General features: G+C 44.9%; 1 protein-coding gene across 4 annotated transcripts in view; it reads right to left on the bottom strand.

The window, feature by feature from the left end:
- Positions 1 to 8,637: 8,637 nt before the first annotated feature.
- The window catches only part of RAX2 (retina and anterior neural fold homeobox 2), a 110,620-nt gene continuing 92,856 nt past the window's right edge, over positions 8,638 to 26,401 (bottom strand). For 3 of the 4 annotated variants that reach the window (XM_086946342.1, XM_086946341.1, XM_086946340.1), the window contains 2 exons: positions 14,672 to 14,928; positions 8,638 to 10,650 (listed from right to left, as the gene is read on the bottom strand). In XM_086946342.1, the coding sequence (XP_086802468.1) occupies positions 10,207 to 10,650; positions 14,672 to 14,920 (693 nt within the window). In that variant the 5' untranslated portion in view covers positions 14,921 to 14,928 and the 3' untranslated portion in view covers positions 8,638 to 10,206. The remainder of the gene's footprint in view (positions 10,651 to 14,671; positions 14,929 to 26,401) is intronic. The other variant, XM_086946343.1, reaches the window with a different exon arrangement.

Genomic DNA, 26,401 nt, shown 5'->3' with positions numbered 1-26,401 from the left:
CATGGGCACACTCCTCACCACACATCACCAGGGACACACTCCTCACTACACATCACCACGGACACACATCTCACCACACATCACCAGGGACACACTCCTCACCAAACATCACCAGGGACTCTCCTCACCACACATCACCAGGGACACACTCCTCACCAAACATCACCAGGGACTCTCCTCACCACACATCACCAGGGACACACTCCTCACCACACATCACCAGGGACTCTCCTCACCACACATCACCAGGGACACTGTCCTCACCACACATCACCAAGGACACACTCCTCGCCACACATCACCAGGGACTCTCCTCACCACACATCACCAGGGACACTGTCCTCACCACACATCACCAGGGACTCTCCTCACCACACATCACCAGGGTCGCTGTCCTCACCACACATCACCAGGAACACTGTCCTCACCTCACATCACCAAGGACACTGTCCTCACCACACATCACCAGGGACTCTCCTCACCAGGGACACTCCTCACCACACATCACCAGGGACACTCCTCACCACACATCCCCAAGGACACACTCCTCACCACACATCACCAGGGACTCTCCTCACCGCACATCACCAGGGACACACTCCTCATCACACATCACCAGGGACTCTCCTCACCACACATCACCAGGGACACTGTCCTCACCACACATCACCAAGGACACACACCTCACCACACATCACCAGGGACACACTCCTCACCACACATCACCAGGGACACACTCCTCACCACACATCACCAGGGACACACTCCTCACCTCACATCCCCAAGGACACACTCCTCACCACACATCACTAGGGACACACTCCTCAACACACATCACCAGGGACACTCCTCACCACACACCCCAAGGACACACTTTCCTCACCACACATCCCCAAGGACACACTCCTCACTACACATCACCACGGACACACATCTCACCACACATCACCAGGGACACACTCCTCACCAAACATCACCAGGGACTCTCCTCACCACACATCACCAGGGACACACTCCTCACCACACATCACCAGGGACTCTCCTCACCACACATCACCAGGGACACTGTCCTCACCACACATCACCAAGGACACACTCCTCACCACACATCACCAGGGTCGCTGTCCTCACCACACATCACCAGGAACTCTGTCCTCACCTCACATCACCAAGGACACTGTCCTCACCACACATCACCAGGGACTCTCCTCACCAGGGACACTCCTCACCACACATCACCAGGGACACTCCTCATCACACATCCCCAAGGACACACTCCTCACCACACATCACCAGGGACTCTCCTCACCGCACATCACCAGGGACACACTCCTCACCACACATCACCAGGGACTCTCCTCACCACACATCACCAGGGACACACACCTCACCACACATCACCAGGGACACACTCCTCACCACACATCACCAGGGACTCTCCTCACCACACATCACCAGGGACACTGTCCTCACCACACATCACCAAGGACACACTCCTCACCACACATCACCAAGGACACACACCTCACCACACATCACCAGGGACACCCTCCTCACCACATATCACCAAGGACACACACCTCACCACACATCACCAGGGACACACTCCTCACCACACATCACCAGGGACTCTCTCCTCACCACACATCACCAGGGACACTCCTCACCACACATCACCAGGGACACTGTCCTCACCACACATCACCAAGGACACACTCCTCACCGCACATCACCAGGGACTCTTCTCACCACACATCACCAGGGACACTGTCCTCACCACACATCACCAAGGACACACTCCTCACCACACATCACCAGGGACTCTCCTCACCACACATCACCAGGGACACACTCCTCACCACACATCACCAAGGACACACTCCTCACCACACATCACCAGGGACTCGCCTGACCACACATCACCAGGGACACTGTCCTCACCACACATCACCAAGGACACTGTCCTCACCACACATCACCAGGGACCCTGTCCTCACCACACATCATCAAGGACACACTCCTCACCATACATCACCAGGGACTCTCCTCACCACACATCACCAGGGACACACTCCTCACCACACATCACCAGGGACTCTCCTCACCATACATCACCAGGGACACTGTCCTCACAGCACATCACCAGGGACACACTCCTCACCACACATCACCAAGGACACTGTCCTCACCACACATCACCAAGGACACTCCTCACCACACATCACCAAGGACACATTCCTCACCATACCTCATCAGGGACACTCCTCACCACACATCATCAGGGACACACTCCTCATCACCAAGGGACTCTCCTCACCACACATCACCAGGGACACACTCCTCACCACACATCATCAGGGACACACTTCTCACCACACATCACCAGGGACTCTCCTCACCACACATCACCAGGGACACACTCCTCGCCACACATCATCAGGGACACTCCTCACCACACATCACCAGGGACACACTCCTCACCACACATCACCAGGGACACACACCTCACCACACATCATCAGGGACACTCCTCACCTCACCGTTTACTCTCCTCTTCACAAGGTCTCTCTTCGCCTCCACGCTACCACACCTCCAAGGATCCTGCTCAGAACATAACCTCCATGTAACCCACCCCCTCACCAGCTACTAACCCTCCCCTGTCCTACACCTACCATCTTCCAGATTACACTACTTCTCCTACTACCTTTCCCCTCACCACATCTCCTATCTCCCAGGGTTCTCTACCCAGTCCTTCTGCCTATCTCTTCGCCCGAGTACTATCTCCACATACTGTCCCTTCCCTTTCTTCATACCTCTCAACCCCCAGGGTCCTCTACCCACATCCTCTACCCTCCCTTCACCACCTCTGTCCTTTTCAGAGTACTCTGGCCATGCCATCTAACTTCCCCTTGTCACACCTTTCATGTCCGAGGGTCCTCTAGCCACCCCTTCTACCTTCATCACAGCTCCCAGGGTACGCTTCCCACATCTTCTAAATTCCCCTTCCTTACACCTACAATCTATTCTGTGAGGACACCCCCAACCCATACCTTCCTTTCATGCTCCATACCTCGCTTCTTATAGGATATTTACATTCCCATTCATTCTACACCACTCTAGTCATCCCAAGAGTGGAATATGGGAGTTTCTCTCTCTGCGGCCTTCCCAGATCTTCAACGGCCCCTCTAAGAGCCACTACCAACGCCGCAGCTAGACTTATTACTGGCTCCAAAAGAAGCTCCCACGTATCCCCGGACCTAAGATCCCTTAATTGGCTACCCTTTGAAGCCAGAATTCAACAAAACACAGCATGTATGACGCATAAAGCCATTCATCACAACGCACCCGGCTATCTGGCACAGAAACTGGCGCCCTCATGTGGGAACAGATCTTCCCTAAGTGCCAAAAACCTCCTACTGAAAACGCAAAGATTCAACGAGAAGAAAACATACAACCGAACCTTTCCAGGGATGGCGCACAGAATTTGGAATGCTTTGCCCCCAGAAACTAGACTTAATCCCTCTACTGCATCTTTCAAAAAAGAAGTGAAAGCTGTACTCATGGCTAAGTTCACTTGAGCATGGGCTACTGCTATTACTCGACTCAACACTTGATCTACATGGAACTATATATTATTTACTTTCTCTCTATGCATCTTAAATATTGTGTCTATACGATGCTTCATCTATATGGAACGTTATGTTATGCACCATATACCTATGTATCTACGATATGGTGATTACACTATCATTGACTGACATGGAACTATATGTATTTACCATGTACCTATGGATGTAAGATATTTTCCTTGTAAAGCGCTCTGATACCCGCAAGGGTCTTGTTCGCGCTATATAACACTTTCAAATAAATAAATAAAATAAACACTGCACCTCTGCTATCCTAATGCCCACACCTCTTGAGCTGCTGTACCTCACGCCAACCTTCCATTCACTACACCTGGTACCTTCGACAGACCTGACCCCCCTTGTATCCTTCAATTCCCCACACCCAACATGTCCAAGGGTACACCTTACACCTCCTACTACACACTTCCAACTCTTTCCACCAGTAATACTGCCCACACAACCTGCATTCTTAGCCTCCTCTCTTCCCCAGTAATACTGCCCACATCTCCCCATCTTTTTATTCACCGCTTTCTCGAGTAAGAATCCACACCGCCTGTCCTTTTGTCCATCACTGCTATCTTCTAAGACTACCCACCCCTTCTAATCCTATCGTATTCAGCAGCATTGCCCACACATCCTAACCTCTTATTCACCATCCAATTCTAGTAATACTGCCCATTCCACCCTAACCTCTTATTCTCTACTCTTCTCCAACAATACTGCCAACACCGCTGCATCTTTTATTACCGCTCCTCTCCAGTAGGACTGCCCATACCTTTGAATCTTGTATGCACCAACCTTCTCCAACAATACTGCCCCCAAATCCTAAACCCATATTCTCCATTTTCCTCCGGTAGTACTGCCCACACCTTCTAACCTCTTATTCGCCACTCTTCTCAGTAATACCAAGCCGTTTTTTTGCCTTGTGTAATAAATAAAATTGCTAAATATATATATATATATATATAAAATTATTTTTAATCATCTTTCTGTGTTTACACTTGCTCATCGGGTAACAGTAATTCAAGGTCAATAGTACCCTTTTTATTTGCACCAATAAGAAACATATATCCCTGTGATGTGCATTAAAACTATAAAGAGTTTCCATAGCTGTGCTAAGTAAACCTATGAAGTACTATTGATAAGGGTGATGGTTATGTTTATTTTTCATTGTAAGCATACAGAAGCTATGTTTAAGCAGTGGCAAGTTTTATTTTCTTTAAAAAATGTTGTGGCAAATTGTAAGAAAATAAATATTCATTGCCAGACCAATAGGCTTTGCCAGTGCTTGTTTTACAGTGCGTTTGTGTTTCCCATTTTCTCTGCGTTGCCCCATCTTTTTGCAAAATCTCCTTTTACAGTGCCTTGGTACCCTCTTTTATATTGGTTTGATATGGCTCCTTTCACACTGTGCCCCTTTGCCAGGAATCTTGCGCTCCCCTTTTAGAGGGCCCTCAGACCTCGCCGTGTAGTGCCTATGTTATGTACCTTATTGCCACCCTTTTATAGTGTCTTGGCGCCCCCTTTAATAGTGCCTGAGACATTACTGTCTTTGGTACCCCCTTTTTATCTCTCTATGCTACTTTACAGTGCATTGATGCTAGGTTTTACGTACTTTGGCACCATCCTTTTACTGTGCCTGGTGCCAACCTTGTATGAAGCCAACTCGCTCTATTGTACCCTAATGCCTGCGTAGAGAGGGGCCACTCTTGTCAATCCTTAAAAGTGAAACTTCTATGATGTTGATGAGGTTTCACTATCTCCTCCCACAGTTCCACTCTCGCGACACTGCACATGCGCCAACATCGTCTTCCATCCCATTTCCCCGGGCTACTCATTGTATTCTTCGGCTACTCACTGTGGCCACCATCTACGGTTAATTCTTTTCCCAGCTCCTCAGCCACCTTTGTCGGCACAGCTACAGTCTACGACCCCCAGGGTGCTCGCTCACTCCTGCCCCAACAAATCATTCACATTGAGAACTAATCCACCCTGGTGCTAGCCACACCCCATGGAACACTGACCCGCAGCCCTGCCTTGGAATTATGTTGATTAGGTGGGGGCCATTTTGTCGACCCCCCCCTCCCGACTGGTGGAGCCAGCAGGTTGCAAACACAGCTGCTGTCCTACCACATACACCCCGCAGAGGCCATATGGCTAGGGTGGCCAGTTTTCATAACCAAAGGCACAGACATTGAAATAGGACTAAATGTTGGCACTGACCACGGGCCTGCAGAGAAAACCAAATTCAGAGCCTGTTTTACATATATATATATATATATATATATATATATATATATATATAGGATCAAATTTATGGATTCCCTCCTTTCGCTGTGAACAGCTGCAGGGTGAGCCTGCTGGTAAGCCCTGCCTTATGGTCTCTGCAGCCATGATTGACCTTTCGTTAACCTCTATGTTGCTTAAATGAGGTGTGGTAGCACAACAGGTGACTCTAAATAAGTTGAGTTCTATCCATGGTGTGACGAGAGGGCTGGTTAGAACATGAGCGAGCAGAACACTGATTATTGTGCATGGTCACTCGGTCCTCTCTAAAAAGCTGGGATATTTGTTTTTGCAGAAAGTGTCTGGATCTCGGGACAGTCCTTGGAAACCTGGAACTGTCCTCGAAAATCCCAGCGCATCCTGGGGATCCACAAATATATTTGTCCTATGAGCTAAAGGGGAACACAATGCATGATAGGAATCTTAGGGAAGTGTGGGATGCCCATGAGGACAACGGGGAACAAGTGGTCATAGAGTCTGAAGACGAACGCTGAACCACGCGGTCTCCAGGCGTGCAACTCGCTGGTGTTCGCTTTCCCTATCTGAGCCCCTCGCGCCAAGGCCCAGGGAGCTGCCAGCTCAAATTAGCGCCATTATGGCTGGGTACCAGGAATGCAAGCTGTCCCTTTCGTGGCACCAGGTCCCAGCGGAAGGGGGTGCATACACAATAGGCTTGCAGTTGGGGGAGGGCGGAGTGTTCACCAGGAAGAGGATGAACTTGGAGGCAGAGAGGCCAGAGGTCACTGAGCTATAGATGTAACCAAGTCTTGGTCTGTGGTGTCATAGCAACAGCGCCTAGGAAGTCACGGGCAGAGCTGATGGTCCACATTCAAGTCAATTTCTGTGAATCAGAAAACCAAGGAATGTTGGGCCAAAAGAGAAACATGGCACAAGGGGGTGGGGCCATGGACTGCCAATTGGGAGAAGGAGTGGGCTGGAGGTCAGGTAAGGAATGTGCTGTGTGAAGTGTGGACAAGGGATAAAAAGGGACCCGTACAAGCCCTACAAAAGGCCATATTAGGAGAGTGTCTATATGGCCACAAGCCAAGTGAACCAGATGGCCCACAGGCAACAAAAGGTGCCCCATGCTGGGGGCAGAAAGATGCGTCTGCAGCATGAGCACTAAAGTCCTTGCACCATCCACACTGCTCCTCTGCCTTTTGGCTAGGTTCACACTATAGAAATACCATATACATACATGTATATCTACCACAAGCGTGGAGGAATAGAGTCGGTAAATGGTCACATGACAATGCGGATTTCTTTGAAAATGCTGCAAAAGAAGACCCAGAGGCACCCTCTAACAAATCATTTAATTTATTTATTCACAGTAGAGAGTCCTTTGCTCATTTATATACATTTCAATGCATGGGGGAGCATGTGCACCTCTGCAGATCGCCGAAGGAAGGCAAACACTTGCCCCTCACCCTTATACATGCCTGATGCACACATGGATTCCGGTCTTAGGCAGGTGTCCATCCTGCCTCCAATCCCACAAGGGTGCCACCCCCTTCTGGCACCTACTGCCCTGACGTAAACGGTATTGTAATTGCATTTATAGCGAGCTTACTACTCCTCATGAGGCATTGAAGCGCTTTTCGGCAAGTAGCATTCTACTCCGGAAGCCAAAAAGGATTAGTGGTGAATTAGTATAGGGAAATATGATATTAATTTGAGCGGTGGACATGTGAGTCTGTTATCTGGATTGAAAAAGGATAGTGGAGTAATAGAAGAGGGAAGGGTTTGCATTTATATAGCGCTTGGTACCCCTGATGAGCCGTCAGAGCACATCTTGGAAAGTAGCACGCTACTCCGGAACCCAAACAGGATTAGTGGTCATTTAGTATAGGGAAATATAAAATTAATTTGAGCTGTGGACATGTCTAGGAGACCTGGGTAAAATTTTAATTTTACTGGCCAAGCTACCAGGTGCAAAAAGTGTCTGGTAAGTTGTAAAATAGGGCATACCATACACTAATGGTTTTAGCGCCCATTTTGAGTATGTCATTCAACCATGCTCATGGGTTGGGTCTCTCTTTTAACATCAAGTTATAGCTGTTGTTAATGCCAACCACTAGTGTAATTCACACTTCTTTCAACCCCACTGCAGTGCTAACAAGACTTAGCCATTTGCCACAATTGTGCAGACCTCTCTATGCAATGGCATTGGTCCTCTGACCAGTGACGTGCAACGTGGCAGTCGCGAGATGTCCTGGTGATGTGGTACATCTCAGCTCTTTCACTGGACAGAAGTGGCCAATGTCAGTCCTCGAGCGTCGAATCCATTCCGAATTTTCAGGTTATTCATAAGAGACACATTTACAAACAATTAAGGTAAATAGAAATCATTTGCATAGTCAATAGTTACTAGTTACTCTGAAAATCCAGCACACCTACACACTTTGTGGCGCTGCCTTGTATACTGTATTCTATATTTGAACGCAATCAAAACGTTGCATGGACATCATGTTAATTGTATGTGCTGTAAAAAGGGCAAACATCTGGCGTGGAGATGGACAGGAACACAGAACAATGGAATTCTGAGAGTGATTCGTAGCTTTGAACTCAGATCTCTCTCAAGGTTTTGCATTTGTTTGAATAATTTTCAGGGAATTCTATTTCTCCTGATAACAGATGGAAAAAAAATATTGAATTGAAAAAGAATGCATGGGGTCAACATTATTGAAATGAATTGAAAATAAAATAAAATGTATATAGCGCACTACTACCCTTGGGTGTCTAGGCGCTATTGAAGGCTTCATATACCACTGCTAACTTCTTCTCAGTTTCTGGAGTAAATTGTAAGTGCCTATGTAATGCAAAGGACAGGATTTGATCATTTCCAAAAATGAGTGTGTATCATGAGCAGGTAATCTGACAGACACATCTCACAAATCACAGTACAGCGGAGATGTAACCAATGGTCTTATTCATAAAAATCACTTTTATAAACTTACAAAAATGTATTCTCCAGAACAACTTTTAGAATTACCTTGTTTTCTCTGTATTCTATTTTTCTAACCCTAAAATATCTTTCTAAATGATGGCTTCCCCTTAACATTTTTTTAAATTTAATACAGCTTTTGTTATATTCTGTGTTTAATAAAATAAAGAAAGGTGGAGGAGAACCCTTGCACTCGCAAACCCTTTTCTCTACATTAACCTTAGTTATGGGGTGATCTCTTCTGGGCCGCCACACCCTGATGTGTTCACCCATCAAGACAAATCCGGATCCTTTCAAATGCATATAACTTTTTAAACAAAATACTTTACACTTACTAACATTGTACAAATTATTTTCCTGGTCAAAGTTGCTGTTTTTTCTTTTCTTTTCACTTTTTAAATTGTAATGAAATGTTATTACTTATTTTAGAAATGTATTAAAATTTTAGTTAATAAATCTCTGCATTGTGCACTTATAAAAAAATATCTCTTTTGGTAAAATGTTATATATTGTTCCAGAATGCAATTTTAAAATTGGTGTATTGTGTCATGGAGACTATTGAGAAGAGAAGAAAAAAAATCTTGGAAAAGACATTTCTGACAAATATGTTTAGAACTTTTTTTAATACCCTATCCTTATAATATCAATTGTCTTTCCAGTTCCCTTAGCAGCCTTGCCTGAGGGAAATACTACAAAATCCACAGATGAATGAGAGTTAGGGGTGACATGCCTGGGGCAGTGGGAGTCTCTTTGGGAGGCAGTGGAAGACAACAATATGTTGATGCTCCTATTTTTAATACTATATTAGTAGCATCAATTAGCACAATACTAGTGAGCAATACCTGGATTTGATCCTAACCAAATGATCATATGCTTTACTACATTGTCTGGCTTTGGTTTTTCATGACACCCCTCTTTGTGACCTGAGCTGTGTACCGGGGTGTAGACTTAACAGCGTGCGCAACTGCACGCGCTGGATAGTGTGCACTGTAGCTCTTACGCCACCCCACATCAAAACAACTCAAACTTTACATGTGTTCTTTTTTTAATCCACACTGTGGCCCATGATCCCTCTCTGAAAATATATTTGTATTTGTATCCCATGCCAATACAGTCCTCGTCAACATGAGGCGAAACCATGCCGGCATTTGGTGGCCATCTCGCTCGGCCATCTCTTTTTCTCAAGGTGCTCCGGGCATTTTGAGGGTCAGGTGGCCATTTTGTCTTTCATGGTTCCCAGCGGAAAGCTCTCTTCCACTGAGCTCCTTGAGGTAAGGGATCGGAGAGCCAAAGGACGAAGCGGCGGCTCTGACCCGACATTGTCGAGAGTTTGAGAGAGTCACCCTATCCTTAAATGGGCTGCCATGTCTTGTCAATGATTTGGATGTGTTCCTTGGCCTTCATCCTTAAGGAGGCGATGCTGGAGCTCCTCTGGTCCAGGTCCTCCATTGGGTACTTGTCCATGTAGCTGGTGGCGCACTGGTACGGGGAGTTGTTCATGGCTTGCATAGGCGGTGCCATAGGAGGCGGAGTGTTGAGGAAGGAGTGACCAGTGTAGTTGGGCTGCAGGCCTTGTGCTGGCCCCATGAAGCCGGGCATGCTGTGGACGGTGGTGGCCGCAGACATGGGCGATGTCAGCCACGGGTCCATGGGTAAGGAGTTGCTCATGGGCCCCATGTTGCCACCCATCGGTGGCCGGTTGAAGGAGAGCATTGGTGTGTCATGGATCTTCATCGTCGATGCTTCCATCTTCTCCTGCCTCCTCCACTTGGCTCTTCTGTTCTGAAACCACACCTGAGAAAGGAACAGAGGCAGAAAATGAGTGGCCTGTGGCTAAAAACATCCCTGCATCAGACATCAAGATAATTTCCCTTTAGTCTTTCATATCCACACATTGTAACTTGGGTATTTTTACATTTTCTTTTTTTTTAAATAAATTTTCCACCGCTTTCATGAATTTACTAAACCTTCCGGGAGAAGAGGATTGCTTCCCTTTTCCCTATAATGTTCCCTGCATTTTGTACCAAGGACCACAAATCAGTTTTTAGATTTGACACTTTTTTCAGAATTTTAAGAACATTGCAGAGTATAAAGGTAAAGACAGCTGTCTCAACCACTTAAATGTTTGTCATAATTGAAATGTGGTTTGTGAACTGGCTTAACACATTTTTTAGTCAAATATTCATAACCGAGTCTGATATTCCTAGTATTAACACTATCAAGCCAGTCTTACAAAGTAAGGCCCAGCTCCCTGCGTAAAGACCAAACCATCTGTACCGTAGGCCCCTTGAAATAAGGATCCTAGAAAAAAGGTGTAACCAAAGGAGCCGGACGGCCCAAGGCTACCACGCACAGACCAGAGGCAAAGGGTGGCAGTTCAATACATTTGTGGAGAATTGAGACATAAGGCCAAAACTGATATGGGGGTGATTGTGTTCCTGTTTGGGGGTGGCCTCGCCTTCTAGTTCGGAATGGACAGTTCCCATGAGGAGCAGGATCAGTACTGATTTGCATAAGGCAGGCCTCTGTCTAGAGTGGCGCAGTGGGTGAAAAGAAAATGGGCTAGATGCTACCCCGAGAGATTCCCGCTAGCGTAGACTATTTGCAAGTGAATTGGGCCAGCTTGGATGACTTGAAGGTTAGTGAGGCCTAAGCGTGTCTATTTTGAGTATAGATTGGCAGATCTAGAAGTCGGTGAGCCAATATATCACTGAGCACATCTTCAGAAGAGTCCAGTAGGTCTGTAGGTTAGTTAATGACTCATTTTCAGCAGTCCTTGGTATATGTGAGGCTTTTGAGTCCTAATATCGGTGAGCGCATCTTCCGTGTGACTTGGAAGACATGGTAGTCAGCGAGTCAGTTTTTAAGGAGCATTGTAGATCTGAAAGTCAGTGAGTTCCTCAGGCCATTGAGTATATATATATATGGCAGGCTGTGGTATAATTTTATACTTTTGTTCAAATTTTTCAGAAAACAAAGACTGGCCCAAAAAAGTTTGTATGGAGCACTGAATAGTAATTTCACAAAAGAAGTAGAAAATAACAATCACCAATTTGTCCCAAAAAAATAAAAATACAACCAAGCCAAAAAGAAAATCTTAAATGTTAACAGACAAAAAATCCTACAAACATTACATTATAGAACGCATGCTCAGAAATGTATCAATCCTATTCTTGTAAAAAGATATGGGCTGGGGGAATTCAATAATTTCTAGGGTACGTGGCTCTATCCCTGCGTGGACCTTGGCAGATCTAAGGTTCAGTAAATCATAGGTTCTCTGACTCAATCTTAAATAGGACTTGGTTGATGTGAATTTCAGGGAGTCTATGTTGAGCAGGCCATGGTAGATCTGAAGTTCAGTTAATACTAGTTCAGTGAGTCCATCTTGAGTACCCCTTGGTAGATCTGAAGTTCACTGAGTCCTAAGATCTGTGGGTTCAGGTCAAGGTAAATCAATGAATCCATGAAGAGTGTGCTATTTTAGACCTGAGGTTCAGTGAGACCTAAAATGTGTGAATCCATCTTGAGTAGGCCCTGGTAGATCTGAATTTCAGTGAGTCCTAGGTCATGGTAAATCAGTGAGTCCATATTTGGTAGGCCATGGTAGACCTGAAGATCAGTGAGTCAAAGTCGGTGAATCCATCTTGAGGAGGCCCTAGTAGATTTGAGTTTCCCTGTGTCCTCCTTGAACAAGGCTTAGCACAGCTGAAGGTCAATAAATCCTAGGGTCTGGTGGTTCATCTTGAGTAGGCCTTGATAGATCGACGTTTCCGCAAGTTCTTCTTGAACAGGTCGTAGGACAGCTGAAGGTCAATAATTCCTAGGGTCTGGTGGTACAGCCTGAGTTGGCCTTGGTAGATCTGAGTTACTAGGACGTCTTCAACAGGTCGTAGGACAAATTAAGGTCGATAAATCCTAACGTCTGGTGGTACATCTTGAGTAAGCCTTGATAGATCTAAGTTTCCGCAAGTTCTTCTTGAACAGGTCGTAGGACAACTGAAGGTCAATAAGTCCTAGGGTCTGGTGGTGCATCTTGAGTAGGCCAAGGTAGATCTAAGTTTCCAAGTGTCCTTAAGCAGGTCGTAGGACAACTGAAGGTCGATTAGTCCTAGGGTCTGGTGGTACATCTTGAGTGCCGCTTGGCGTGAGAGACGTCTGTGGTTGGTGGAGTCATCTTGAGTGAAGCAGGGTAGTGTCTTCCTGGAAGTCAGCGGAGTAAACGCTTGGTGTAGGTAAGCCTCACCCAAGCAGTGCCCACAGGCCTTCGCTGGACCGGAGTGTTGTTGTCGCAGCTGTGGCTTCCGCGCCCCTGGAGCAGGGGTGGGGGGTGGGGGGGTGCTGATTAGGCTTTTTAATGTAATTAGCAGCTCACTTATTGGCCCTGGCACCCAACAGCAGGCGATTACGCTATTAAGGGCCCGTAAGTGTTGGTAATTGGATGCATTGGAGGGGGATTAGCGGGTTTTGTGCACACCGGGGCTCTGCCTATGCCCTTCGGAGGCCGGATAGCGGCTTATGCGATATGTTAATTAGATGATATTTTAATTAAGCGGATAACTTAGGAGGCGGCCTTCTGGGCTCTGGTTTGTACCATGAACTTGTCCATCAAAACAACAGGACCACTTTGACCACAGCCCTCCATGATAGTGAAATGTGCCCCATAAATCTAATAGTCTAGTATTTCTACTACTACTATTGCATTAAGTGTGCGTATAGAATGAGGAACTTTTCTTTTTTTTCTCCAAAATAAACAGCGATCCGTTTGTTAAGAAATGTGTACATTTTTAACAAAAGCATGTATGTGGTGTGCACATCCAAAGAGGAGAGACGAGTGCTAGGTCGTAGAGGTTTGGGTCAACTTACTTAATAGACAGAAGCAATAAAACTACAAGTACCAGAATGCAATTCCACATAATCTCAGACAAGGGACGCCGTGACATACCCCACTTTTCTTTGCTATTGGCTACTCTGCTGCCACCTAGAGGCCAATATAACGGGAGAGGATGTGGCGTAACAACCAGAGCTACCGACTGGGGCACCGGGTTCGAGTCTGGGCGTCAGATTAACTTCCTGTAAATCTGGGCAAATCAATTCCTCTCCCCGTGCCTACAAAAAGATGAATGTGTCCATGTGTAATGTAACTGGTGCTCATGTTCGCTCTATATAAAATTGCAAAAAAATTAAATGAAAAAATACTGCGACTTTGTGGTTCCTCCAATTGCTGTTTTCACCAATGAAAAGAACAATCACATTTTCGCCACCAAAGGAGACTCTTTTTTCTAATTCAGTTGTAAGCCTCCAAAAAACAGGGGCAGACTTGAAATGGAAAAATAAAATCCTCAGAAGTCTCCACACAGCATTATCGGGGCTCGACCGCTCCAGATTTTTTTTCTTGGAAGGCTGGGATGCGTGGTCTTTTTGGTCCAATAAAAAATTAGTACTACGCAACCCAGCATGCAAAGAAAACATTACCAGGCGAACCACTCAAGCGTGGAACTGGAGTGTCAAGGCTAACTGGGGACCCCTGGCACCTGTGTGCTGCCTCGCTGTAAGTCTATTGACAAACTGTCATTAAAAGGCGCCATTAACTCACTAAGAAACATACGTTGCTCTCGCGAAACGACCGCACGACTCACTAAGGTCTGCTTTGTGTCTCTGTTCTCTCTTTCTCACTAAGGTCTGCTTTGTGTCTCTGTTCTCTCTCTCTCTAACTACCCTTTTCGTGTGTTGGTAGTCGATGCACCTGCAGCGGTGGCGCTTAGAAGCCCTCATTATTAAGATAGGCGCCGCTTTAGAATGAATGGGGCGTGCTCACCTGAACTCTGACCTCCGGCAGGTTGACCTTCATGGCCAGCTCCTCGCGGCTGTATACGTCGGGGTAGTGGGACTTCTCGAAGGCCCGCTCCAGCTCGTGCAGCTGGTAGGTGGTGAAGGTGGTGCGGTTTCGGCGGTGCTTCTTCTTGGGCTGGTCTTCTTCCGGGGTGTCTGGGCCTGGTGTGCCGTTCTCGCTTTCCATGCCCTTCCTCAAGTCACTCAAGTCCCCTTCGCATTTGCTTAAGAACATGTCTGTGTCTGCAAAGAAAGAACACGTTACATTGGGGTGGGAAGGAGACTTGTGTATGTTGTATGTGCACTTACAGGTTCACATAGATCTTGATCTTCATGTGTAGTTGTTTCCCTCACAGACGAGGTGTGTACATTTCTCCTACGTACAGCCCTGCTCCTGTCTGGTTTTATTTGAATTCGGGAAATTTTTGTCTTGTGTATGTATTATAAAACAGAACTACAAGTCCCACAATTCAGAGGGAAACACTTTAACTGGAGCAGCACATCACGCATGGACCTGGGTAACTTGGCAGCTCTGCCTCATGTACTTTTTATGTCTCACTTTTCCGCACAGAAATCTGTGTGTCTGTTTTCTTTCGCCCAAAAATGTGCAGTTCTTCCTATGAGAGGTCGGCATGTGTGTTTCTCTTCTCTCTCAGTTTCTTTCTTATTCCATGTGTCTGTCTGTGTGCCCCTTCTGGCTCAGACAGATCTACATGTCCCCTTAACTGGATCTGTTGTGCCTCAGTGTCCATGAGCGAGACCTGTATTTCTCTCGTCACAGAGATCTTAATGTCTCTCAAACAGAGCTACGTATGTCTCTTTTGTCTCTCACTAAGATGTCTGTCTCTTTTTGCCACAGATGTCTGTCTGTGTGTCTATTCTCCCTGTCCGAGACCTGCACGGCTTGTCTCCCTAACAAGGTCTCTTTTGTGTCTCTGTTCTCTCTCTCACTAAGGTCTGCTTTGTGCCTCTGTTCTCTCTCTCTCTCTCTCTCTCTCTCACTAAGGTCTGCTTTGTGTCTCTGTTCTCTCTCTCTCTCTCTCTCTCTCTCTCAGGTCTGCTTTGTGTCTCTGTTCTCTCTCTCACTAAGGTCTGCTTTGTGTCTCTGTTCTCTCTCTCTCTCTCTCTCTCTCTCTCTCACTAAGGTCTGCTTTGTGTCTCTGTTCTCTCTCACTAAGGTCTGTATGTGTCTCTGTTCTCTCTTTCTCACTAAGGTCTGCTTTGTGTCTCTGTTCTCTCTTTCTCACTACGGTCTGCTTTGTGTCTCTGTTCTCTCTTTCTCACTAAGGTCTGCTTTGTGTCTCTGTTCTCTCTCTCTCTCACTAAGGTCTGCTTTGTGTCTCTGTTCTCTCTCTCTCTCTCTCTCTCTCTCTCTCTCTCTCTCACTAAGGTCTGCTTTGTGTCTCTGTTCTCTCTCTCCCACTAAGGTCTGTATGTGTTTCTGTTCTCTCTCTCCCACTAAGGTCTGCTTTGTGTTTCTGTTCTCTCTCTCCCACTAAGGTCTGCTTTGTGTCTCTGTTCTTTCTCTCTCACTAAGGTCTGCTTTGTGTCTCTGTTCTCTCTCTCTCACTAAGGTCTGCTTTGTGTCTCTGTTCTCTCTCTCTCACTAAGGTCTGCTTTGTGTCTCTGTTCTCTCTCTCTCACTAAGGTCTGCTTTGTGTCTCTGTTCTCTCTCTCTCACTAAGGTCTGCTTTGTGTCTCTGTTCTCTCTTTCTCACTAAGGTCTGCTTTGTGTCTCTGTTCTCTCTCTCTCTCACTAAGGTCTGTTTGTGTCTCTGTTTTCGCTCACTAAGGTCTGTATCTGTTCCTTTTCTCCCTGGCTAAGATCTGTCTGTCTCTGGTCTACCTCACAAAGAGATCTGCATGTCTCCCTAACAGCTATGGACGCCTCTCTTCTCTTTCACTGATATCCCGGTGTCCTCGCTCACTGAAATCACGTGTCACTCACCTAGACCTGTAAGTGTCTCCGCTCTCCTACGCTAAGATCTGTCTATGTCTCTGTCCCTCTTCCCAGTGATGATATAGCCGTGTCTCTCTGCTCTCCCTCATTCAGAGCTGTATGTGGCTGTTGCAATTGTATTTATATAGCGCTTACTTCCCCATACGAGGCGTCAGAGTGCTTTTCGTGAGTAGCACACTACTCCGGAGCCCAAAAGGATTAGTGGGGGATTACTATAGGGAAATATGAGTTAATTTGAGTGGTGTACATGAGAGTCTGTTAGTTGGACTGAAAAGGATAATTAGGGGTTAGAAGACGGAAGAGTCTAGAAAGTGTTATGTGGGAGATCATAGTAGTAAGATGAGACTTGGGATGAGTAAAAGGAGAGATGTAGGAGGGAAGAGTGTAGAAGGTGCTATCTGGGAGATCATGGTAGTAGAATGAGGTTTGGGTTGAGTCCGAGAGTGGAGGTAGAGCATATATTGAGAGAGGTACAGGGTGAGGCAGTAGTGCATTGGAGGGAGTAAAAGTATTTTTTCCCCTTCTTCTCCAGTAGGAGTAAAGTATTGCATGTATAGGTACATAGAAAGGTGATACATGTATAAGGAAGATAAAATATTGCGATTTAAATTTATATTGCATACACTCAGACTTTTACGTGTTGTACTTGAATCTAATTTGTGTATTTTTATAGCTTTGATTTTTTTTTATTTGAACTCTTCCTCAATATTTCAATAGTGAAGCACTTGTAGATAAAATAGTTATGATAATATTGACATATTGTGATAGATAATTGAAACCTAGACCCATAAGCAGCCAATCAAATAACTTCTATAAAAACTGTGCAGTAACCTATAAACATGTTGAGCATAGAATTATGTACATATTATATAACCGCAAGTAATGTATACGTTTGTTAAGCAACCTAAATAATATGTATATATTTGAAAAACAATAGTTATCATACATATTTGTACTAAGAAATACACATACCTAGATACATACACAAAATCAGATTTTAAATGTTACCAATCGCAGGGATATGCTGTACATTAGCGTATGAGTATGGTGGTTATGAAGGAAAGCGCCACCTCTTGAGGTGTGTGTCTGCGGCTCTGTAGTTGTTATGTTCCAGAGGCTCTGGAACTGGGCCAGGCGCATTCTGTGTGTCAGAAACCCACCAGAAGACAGATCAAATCTTTCCTGCAAATTTTCAAAGGGGAGTATTACTCCATTCTCGAAGAGATGCCCCACCATGGTGAGACCCGCATGTTCCCAGGGAGCCGCTGTTGCTCTGCTCTTTATGGATGGGGTAGCAAAGAACAGAGGAAATGGGGTGTCTGGCGTGTGTGAGTGGGTGGTGCATGGCGGATCTACCAGTGAAAATATTGAGCCAGCTTAAGTAGGCACGGTTCAGAGTTTTGCGGCATGTAAGGGTGTAAGACCCATTGATCTATTTGGGTCACTTTATTCACTCCTCTGGGATCACCCAGTTCAGTCAAATTAAAACCCGATAATCAGCGCAGTTTTACCGAGAGGTAATCAATCCCAAAATCTGGTAATTCCCGAAATGGTCTACCTGTTGTTTCAGATGTAGCAAGAGCCAATCTGGTACGATTCCCTTTAAGTCTACAAATAGGACGGTTGTGATCTGTGTCGCCTCACTCTAAGTCGTTCCTAAAGAGTTCGTGCTTCACTAACCCAGATCAACCGTACCAGAGACCTGCATATGGATTACAACGAACAAAACTTGAGAAGGTAATAAGGACTTCAAGCCAAAAAAGTTCAAGTTTATTTGTTCAATCACACACCCAGGTGCCTCTGTCCCCACTCCAACTCTATCTTTCATGTCAACTCCATCAAGCCCCACTTTGGATAGAAATGATAACGTCTTGCTCAGAGCTGTGGGTGTATCAAGTACGTAATTGCAGAGGAGACGGAGAAATACAATAGAGGGTGACCAACAAAGAGGCCAGAGGGTGGGATAAATCGGAGTAGGGAGACGCAAGCCTGAATCAGAAGCAACTCCCTGAAAGCAAACACTTGATAAAGAAAAGGCCCACAATGGAATTGAAATCTTGTCACCAAGGACGCAATTCTCCGGCCCTAAACTTATATCCAACCAATTGCTGTTTTAGTGCATGTGTTCTATTGTATCGACTATCAACTGACGCAAACTAAATGTTCCAGCATGTATGACCCTATTAAACGAAAGCAAAGGGCTTGAATATTGTAACATAAAGCTCAAAGGTTCTGTGGTGATTGTCAAATAAATCTCAGTTTTACCGTTTACTAATGTGTAATCATGTTCATAACACTCACTGTGATTTGCTCATCTTCTCTGCTTCACCTTCCCCCGTCAACGTCTGTGTAAAGGTCTTTCTAACGACTCAGTTGGGCCAGGACATGTGTTTAGCAAGTCGAAGATTGAGCTGTACATAATTGAGTCCTCCTCGGTCACAAACTCCACCAAAATATCTGGGGGGACCTCACAACCTTCACTGTCCCGGAATTGCTATTTATAAATTAGAAGAGAATTCCTCTATCAAAGGAATTCCATCCTATGAACTCGGGACTTTCCTGCACCCCTTTTACTTCCATAAATTAGGACCCCCAGATTTTATTTTGTTTCTAGCTCCCTAGAGACACTTTGGTTATGTAAATTCTGGTCCTGTAAATGGAAAGAAACGTTCTTTGCCCAAGTACTGTCTCTTTGTAAACTAATATCACATTAGATAACCTTTCTGTGGCCCGCTTTTACCATCAATGAATTGGAAGAGCCTTTCATTGGCCTGGTTTCCCCTGATTGGGGAGAATTTGTCCCCTGGTTTTCCCTTTGTAGACTGGGAGAATCTTTGCCCTGGTTTCCTGTTGTAGACTGGGAGAATCTTTGCCCTGGTTTCCTGTTGTAGACTGGGAGAATCTTTGCCCTGGTTTCCTGTTGTAGACTGGGAGAATCTTTGCCCTGGTTTCCTGTTGTAGACTGGGAGAATCTTTGCCCTGGTTTCCTGTTGTAGACTGGGAGAAACTGTGCCCTTGTTTTCCTTTGTAGAACGGGAGATTATTTACCCAAGTTTACCTTTGTAGACTGGAATAATCTTTGCCTAGTTTTCCCTTTGTAGATTTGGAGAATCTTTGCCCTGGTTTCCCCTTGAAGATTGGGGTGAATATTTGCCCCTATTTCCCTGTGCAAACTGGGAGAATCTTTGCCCTGGTTCTCCCTTGTAGACTGGGAGAATCTTTGCCCTGGTTTCCCTTGGTAGACAGGGATAATCTTTCCCCTGGTTTCCTGTTGTAGGACGAGAGAATCTTTGCCCTGGTCTCCCTCTGTAGTTTGGGAGAAACTTTGCCATAGTTTCCCTTATGTACATTGGGGAAATCTTAGCCCTGGTTTCTCTTTGCCCCTTCATTGGATTGGGAGCTCCATTGGCGTTTTTCATTAGCAGAAGTTTCCTGTGTCCTTTAAGAATCCGGGAGAACCTTCCGCGACATGTTTTACCTTCATTACATTTGGAGAACAACAGTCACTGAACTATCAGACTTTTCTCCCAGTTTGTCTTGTTTCTGTGTGTACGAATATCCTAGGACCTTGTTTTCTTTCACCCTATTTTTCTTTTGTCCTACATTTCTTTTGCTCTTGTTATTTCTTAGCTGAGTTTTCTTTTGTCTTAGTTTGTATTTGCTATAGTTTTTGTACTCTTGTTTTCTTTTACCCTATTTTTTTGTCCTCGTTCGCTTTTGCTCTAGTTTTTTTTAATCACGGATTTCCTATATCCTAGTTTCATGTTACCCTGCTTTTTCTTTTGTTCCATTTTACATTTCCACTGGTTTTTGCTCTAAATTTATTTTGGCCTCTTCTTATACCCTAGTTTTCTTTTGTTCTTGTTCTTCTTGTTTGCTCTTGTTTTTTTATCCTATTTTCGTCTACCCTAGCTTTCGTTTGACCTAGTTTTCCTTGACTATTGATCTCTTTAACCTAGTTTACCCTTGCCCTAGATTTCTTTCATCCTACCATTCTGTTAACCTGCTTTTCTTTTGTTACTATTTTCCTTTGCCCTGATTTTATTTTTTCGCCAAAATTTACCTTGGCCAGCTTAATTTTAACAAATAATTATTTTGCCCTGGTTTTCCTTTTAGTGAATTGAGAGTACATTTTTAAGCCTTCAGTTTAACTTTACTGAATTGAGAGAACTGTCAAATACCATAGTTTTTCCTTCACTGAATTTTCATAGTAATTATGCTGATTTTCCTTTGTCCTAGTTTTTTTTATCTTACTTTTCTGTTTGTTTTAGTTTTCCTTTTCCCAAGTTCTGTTTTACCCTGGTTTTCTTTTGTTGTTTCATTTGACCTGGTTTTCTTGGACAGTATTATTTCTTTGTTCTAGTTTTCTTTTGCCCTACTTCCCTTTGGACATGGGTTTCTTTAACCATAATTTGCTTTAACCCTAGTTATCTGCTTGTTTAAATTTTCTTGTGCCCCACATTTCTTGTACACTCATTTTCCTTTGTCAGCGGTTTTTCTTTACCCTAGTTTTCCTTACCCTTACTTTTTTGTCCTAGGTATCCTTTTCCTAGTTCTCTTTTATCATACTACTTTTATTTTTGTTTTCTTTTACTTTTTTAAACTTTTTTCCTAGTTTTCCTTTGCCCTAATTTCCTTTTATTAATTTGCAATAGTCTTCCTGTTCTGCAGGTTTCACTACGTTTAACTGAGAGAAACTTTGCCCTGTTTTCATGATCTATCATTCATTTTCTTTGGGTATTGATTAAGTTTCCTTTGCTCTGGTTAGTCAACCCCAGTTGTCCTTGCCCAGCAGCTTCCCTCACTCTAGTTTATTTGTCCTAGTTTTCCTTTTCCTTGATTTCCCTTTGCCCTAGTTTTGCCCTCCATATGTTCGCTCTGCCCTGTTAATCATATGGCCAAGTTTACTTGGTTATACTTTTCCTCTGCTCGTTTTCCTCTAGCCTGATTATGTCATTGATAATACCAACCAGCAATTCTATCGCATCCACTATAATGCGTGTCACTAAATTAAGGTAAATCTGTAGTTGCTATTGTTCCCTCCGCATCACTCCACTCCAGTCACTCCTCTTGCAATGTTGTGATCAGATTGATTTGGTCTTAGCTATCAGTTGTGCAGCCAAACCGTGGTTGAGAGCCTACAGCACTCTAGCTGTGGATGTCCTTTTCTACCTAGCCAGGATTAAGGGGCCCATTCTCCCGGCGCGCCTTACGGTTCCTGGCTCCCTTGCATCTAGGTTTGTGTAAAATTTGTGTAATTTTGCTTTTGTGTAATTATGTGAAATTTCAACACAATGCACCCTTGTGTCCGTTTGTGACACCAGGTCAGCACATTTCATGCTTAAAAAAAAGTGCAGGAAAAAAAATGCTGCTCGCGTTCTCTTTCCTTGCGTTTGCTGCAAATTTTTGTTGTTTGTGGCAGATTCGTGATCAATTTTAATCACGAACGGCACTGATAACTTTGTGAGTTTCGTTTAACAAGTATAATGTGAAATTCCTGAAATTGTCCAAATGATACCAGTGTAATTTAAATTTCACCCAGGTCTATTTACAACGTCACTCAGGTTGATGTAGAGGATGCAACATTTTTGTCATGTGATGCAAAGGCTTTCTGTTTCCTGCTTGTGATCAGATGTGTTTTATGTAACTGTGTGCACCCTACCTGTGTCTTGGCCCCTCTGCATTGTAGAGAGTAAGAGTCGCCCGGTTAAAGTGTGTTTACTTGTCGTCCAGAGATATTCCCCGAACAGCCTGCTTTAAAGATGGACTAGCCAGAGACAAATGGGGTTCAGTCAATCTCTGGGGTCTGCACCAGCTAGGGTGCTTCCACCCCAGATCACTTCTAGAGGTGACCCACTCTCCACCCCCACTCTCTCTGAACAACCCGGTGTCGCATTTTCCATATTTTTAACCTGAATCCTTGCCCGCACTAAGCTTTTTATCCACTGGCTGAAATCTTCCTGCTGTATTTAAGGATTAGCAGCCTTTGTATCTGTCAAGATCCACAAACATTGAAATAAACCACACAGGAAAAAAAAAATCCCTAATCCCTGCAGCTTCCTTCTGCGGAGGAGAGCTCGATCAGATGGCCTGGGCCGGATCACGCGAAGGACTCTTGTGAACCAGGAGAAAATCTGTGAGGTCTTTTAAGATGAAATGTGGAAGGAAGGAGCTGGGAAGAGAAAGGGACCCCACATCTAAAGTCCCATCGGGTGTCATGTGTACAGTCCAGCAGGGCAAGCTGGTCTGGACACTACTCCACAAAACGTACACGTGAAATACGACATGGTCCGATAAGAGCTGGCAATATCAAATCCAAATTATTGCCAAGTCACAATATCGCGACCATAATATCAGGGGGCAAAAAATCGAAAGGTAAGTTTGTATACATTTTCTACTCCATATATACATACCTTGGTGGTTTATTTAAATTTCATCTTTTTCTCTAAGGTATTTAGATTTGGAGTCAAGAAAAGTAAATCTATATCTCCTTCTGCACTTACCTCTTCGATATTATGGTCATGATATTGTGACTCGCCAATATTTTGGAATAAAAATTCTTTACTCCAATCCATGGCTCCACATCCTGATCCTGTCTGACCCCTTCATTCAGTCCTGGCTTCTTATCCAACAATACTCAGTATTTTTCAAGGTGTATTCGAACTGTAATACTTTGTACAGAAAGGACCACAAAAACAGATCATACCGAAATGGCAGAGCTACTAAAATGTAGATCTGGCTCGCCTACCGATCTCTGGCCGGCTAAACAATACAAATCCCTGGCCCCTCTTCTTAACTCCGCACTGAATGGCATTTGGAATGACTCCCTCAGGACAGGCATATTCCCGGATTCTTGGAAACACGCCTGACTGGTCCCTATCCTAAAAAACAGGCCAACTACAGGCTTATTTCTCTATTATCTGCTCTAGCCAAGATGCTTGAAAAACTAGTACAACAACAATTGGCGAGCTTCTTTGAAACCCATGGGTCTTTTCATGATTCACAACATGGGTTCAGGCCAGGCTATAGCACCGAGTCGGCCCCGATAGACATGGCTGACTCTGTCCGATGGAAGCTGGACGGTGGTGTGAGAGCGGTGTTATTGCTGCTCGACTTGTCGGCAGCATTCGACACCGTCTCCCACCCCATCCTACTCGATCGCCTCCATTCCAAAGGCATTCAAGGCATGGCCTTGGATTGGCTGTCCTCATTTTTAGCCAACCGAACACAGGCAGTGTTCACCCCTCCCTTTACCTCGGACAGCCGCCCACTCAAGTGAGGAGTCCCTCAGGGTTCCTCCTTAAGTCCTCTCCTGTTCGATGTTTACTTTTCCCCCCTGGCAGAGCTGATTGCCCAATCTGGAATTAAAGCAACCTCATATGCTGATGACATTCAGCTCCTATTCTCCTACGACAATCCTTCCCAGCACACTTTTGACCCATTAAAAGATTGTCTTCGCAACATCGCATGTTGGATGGACAACAACTGTCTCCGGCTTAATTCTGGGAAGACCGAGGTCCTTATCTTCCACCAGTCGTGCCCACTAGACTCAAACCTGTGGTGGTCACTTGACCTGAGCTTGCCCCCCTCCCCCAAGGAATCAGTTAAAATCCTAGGGGTCAGATGGGACTCTAGCCTCTCTTTTCACAATCAAGTACAGATTGTCTCTGCTGCCTGTTTCTCTAAGATAAGGATGGTCAAAAAATGTATTAACTTTCTTCCTAGTAACACCAGGAAAACCATCGTCCAGGCGCCTATAACTTCTCATTTAGACTACGCCAATCGCCTTTCCACTGGACTCTCCTCTGGCCTCTGCCATCGGCTACAAATAGTCAAGAACGCTGCAGCCCGTCTGGTCTGTGGCATCTCTCTCAGAGAACATATTATGCCACATCGACGTAGGCTTCATTGGCCCCCAGTACAAAAACGGGCCGAATTTAAAGCCCTCACACTGGCGCACCGGGCAATCAAGGGGAAGGGCTCTGCACATCTCTCCGGTTGCCTTCGCCCCTATAGAAATTCTAGATCCCTGCGATCCAGCTCAAAAAATCTCCTTGCCGCCCCGAGATTTAAAAAGGCACGTTCCGGAGGAAAAACTTTTCAAGTGTGCGCCTCCTCCCTCTGGAATAAACTCCCACTTTCCATTAGGATGATTCATGAAGAACCTCCGTTTCGCAGAGCACTGAAAACTTTCCTCTTCTGCTAATAGGATTGCCACCTAAGTAAGTTTCAGCACACACGTAGGAGCGCCGGGACACCCCGTTGGGGTAGCAGCGCGCTATATAAGATACACTAAATATAAGTAAAAAAATAAAAAATTGACTATTGAGTCCATAACCTTGACTACTCTCTTGCTTCAAACAATTTAAATTCAAATGTATCTGATAAAGCTCATATGCATAAAACGACTGAGCGAACTGTAAAGTGGCTACCCAGCATCCGAACACACATTGTCCAAGTCACAATACTTTGTGGAAGATGCAACAAGCCCCATGAAAGAAAAAGATATCTAATTCTAAGAGACTCAAGAACTTGTTCAAAAACAACCCTGAAAGGACAGAGTTGACATGATGCTCTAAAATGGCATAAAACTGTATTTAATTGGAAAGTTAATATCAAAGGTTAAGAACCAAGGATTTTTTTAGGAGGACACTGCTGGTGTTACTACATGCGTTACTCACTGCTGCCCACTTCCAATGCTCCCTACAGCAGCTGCCAGTGGGCAGCCTATTGTTCTGTCCTTTTCTATGACATATTTTCTGTATCTTCCCTATACTATGTACAGTCCTCCATTAATTCCCAAACATATTTGCACAGCACTATTGCTTTTTGCCATTTTAATAAAAATATCCCTTTACCATTTGTTCCACACAACAGTAGAATGTTCCTGAACTGATCTTTCTCTGAAGGGCTGTCCACTACTGCATTTCCCTGCCATGTTAATATTGTATGTGAACCTTTATAATGATTAGCGCCAAGAGACCTATTGGGGTACATGCGCTCTACAAATTCCCCATAACATAAGTAAACTACGAGTACCAGAATTCAATGGGGGAAAAGAACCATGTCTGGATACATTACTTGCCAACCAATTTGTTTTAACTGAGGTTCTACATCAAATCTAAATTTGGCTGACCAAGGAAAGGTTCGTAGCCGCTCCCCCCATCTTCGAACTGTGTAGAATAGTCTGGCCATTGCACATGCAGTGAATGCCAGCTCCCCAGTTACGCCTGATGGTCTAAAATGTGTTCTGTGGCCAGAAGACCACAAATGACATAGCAATGGGAGAACGTTGTCCTACAGGCCTTTCAATACTATGGATATGCTTAAAGCTGTCCTTTGTGCTGAACCTATTAGTACTGGGAGTCTACAGGGAGGACTGGGTGGAAATCCAAGTACGCTTCCTGTGGGTCCGTTAGGGCTACAGTTCTTGCAGTACATTTTTTCACACTCTATTTGGTTCTCTTTTGCCGCCACAGTCTTGCATTCATGAAATAACCGTATACATATTGATGATGGCTTCATCTTACTTTCTTCTTCATAGCCTGTTGTCTATGAATCTTGGACAGCTTGCGGTCAGAATTGGGAGCAACCAATGGGCGGTATAGCTGCATTTATGATTTTCTTATTATTGCGGTCAGAACTTTATGCTGCCCACGTGCTTTCTGGATTGGTTCACCCCCGCATGGTTAGAGTCCACCAGAGATTAAAGACGGTGTAATTCTGGCTCCTACTACTTGTGGTGAGGGGTTTATT

Source organism: Lissotriton vulgaris, chromosome 12 (genome assembly GCF_964263255.1).
Source record: "Lissotriton vulgaris chromosome 12, aLisVul1.2, whole genome shotgun sequence".
Lineage (NCBI taxonomy): Eukaryota > Metazoa > Chordata > Amphibia > Caudata > Salamandridae > Lissotriton > Lissotriton vulgaris.
The sequence above is the reverse complement of the archived record's forward strand: the minus strand, read 5'-3'. Positions and strand labels throughout refer to the sequence as shown.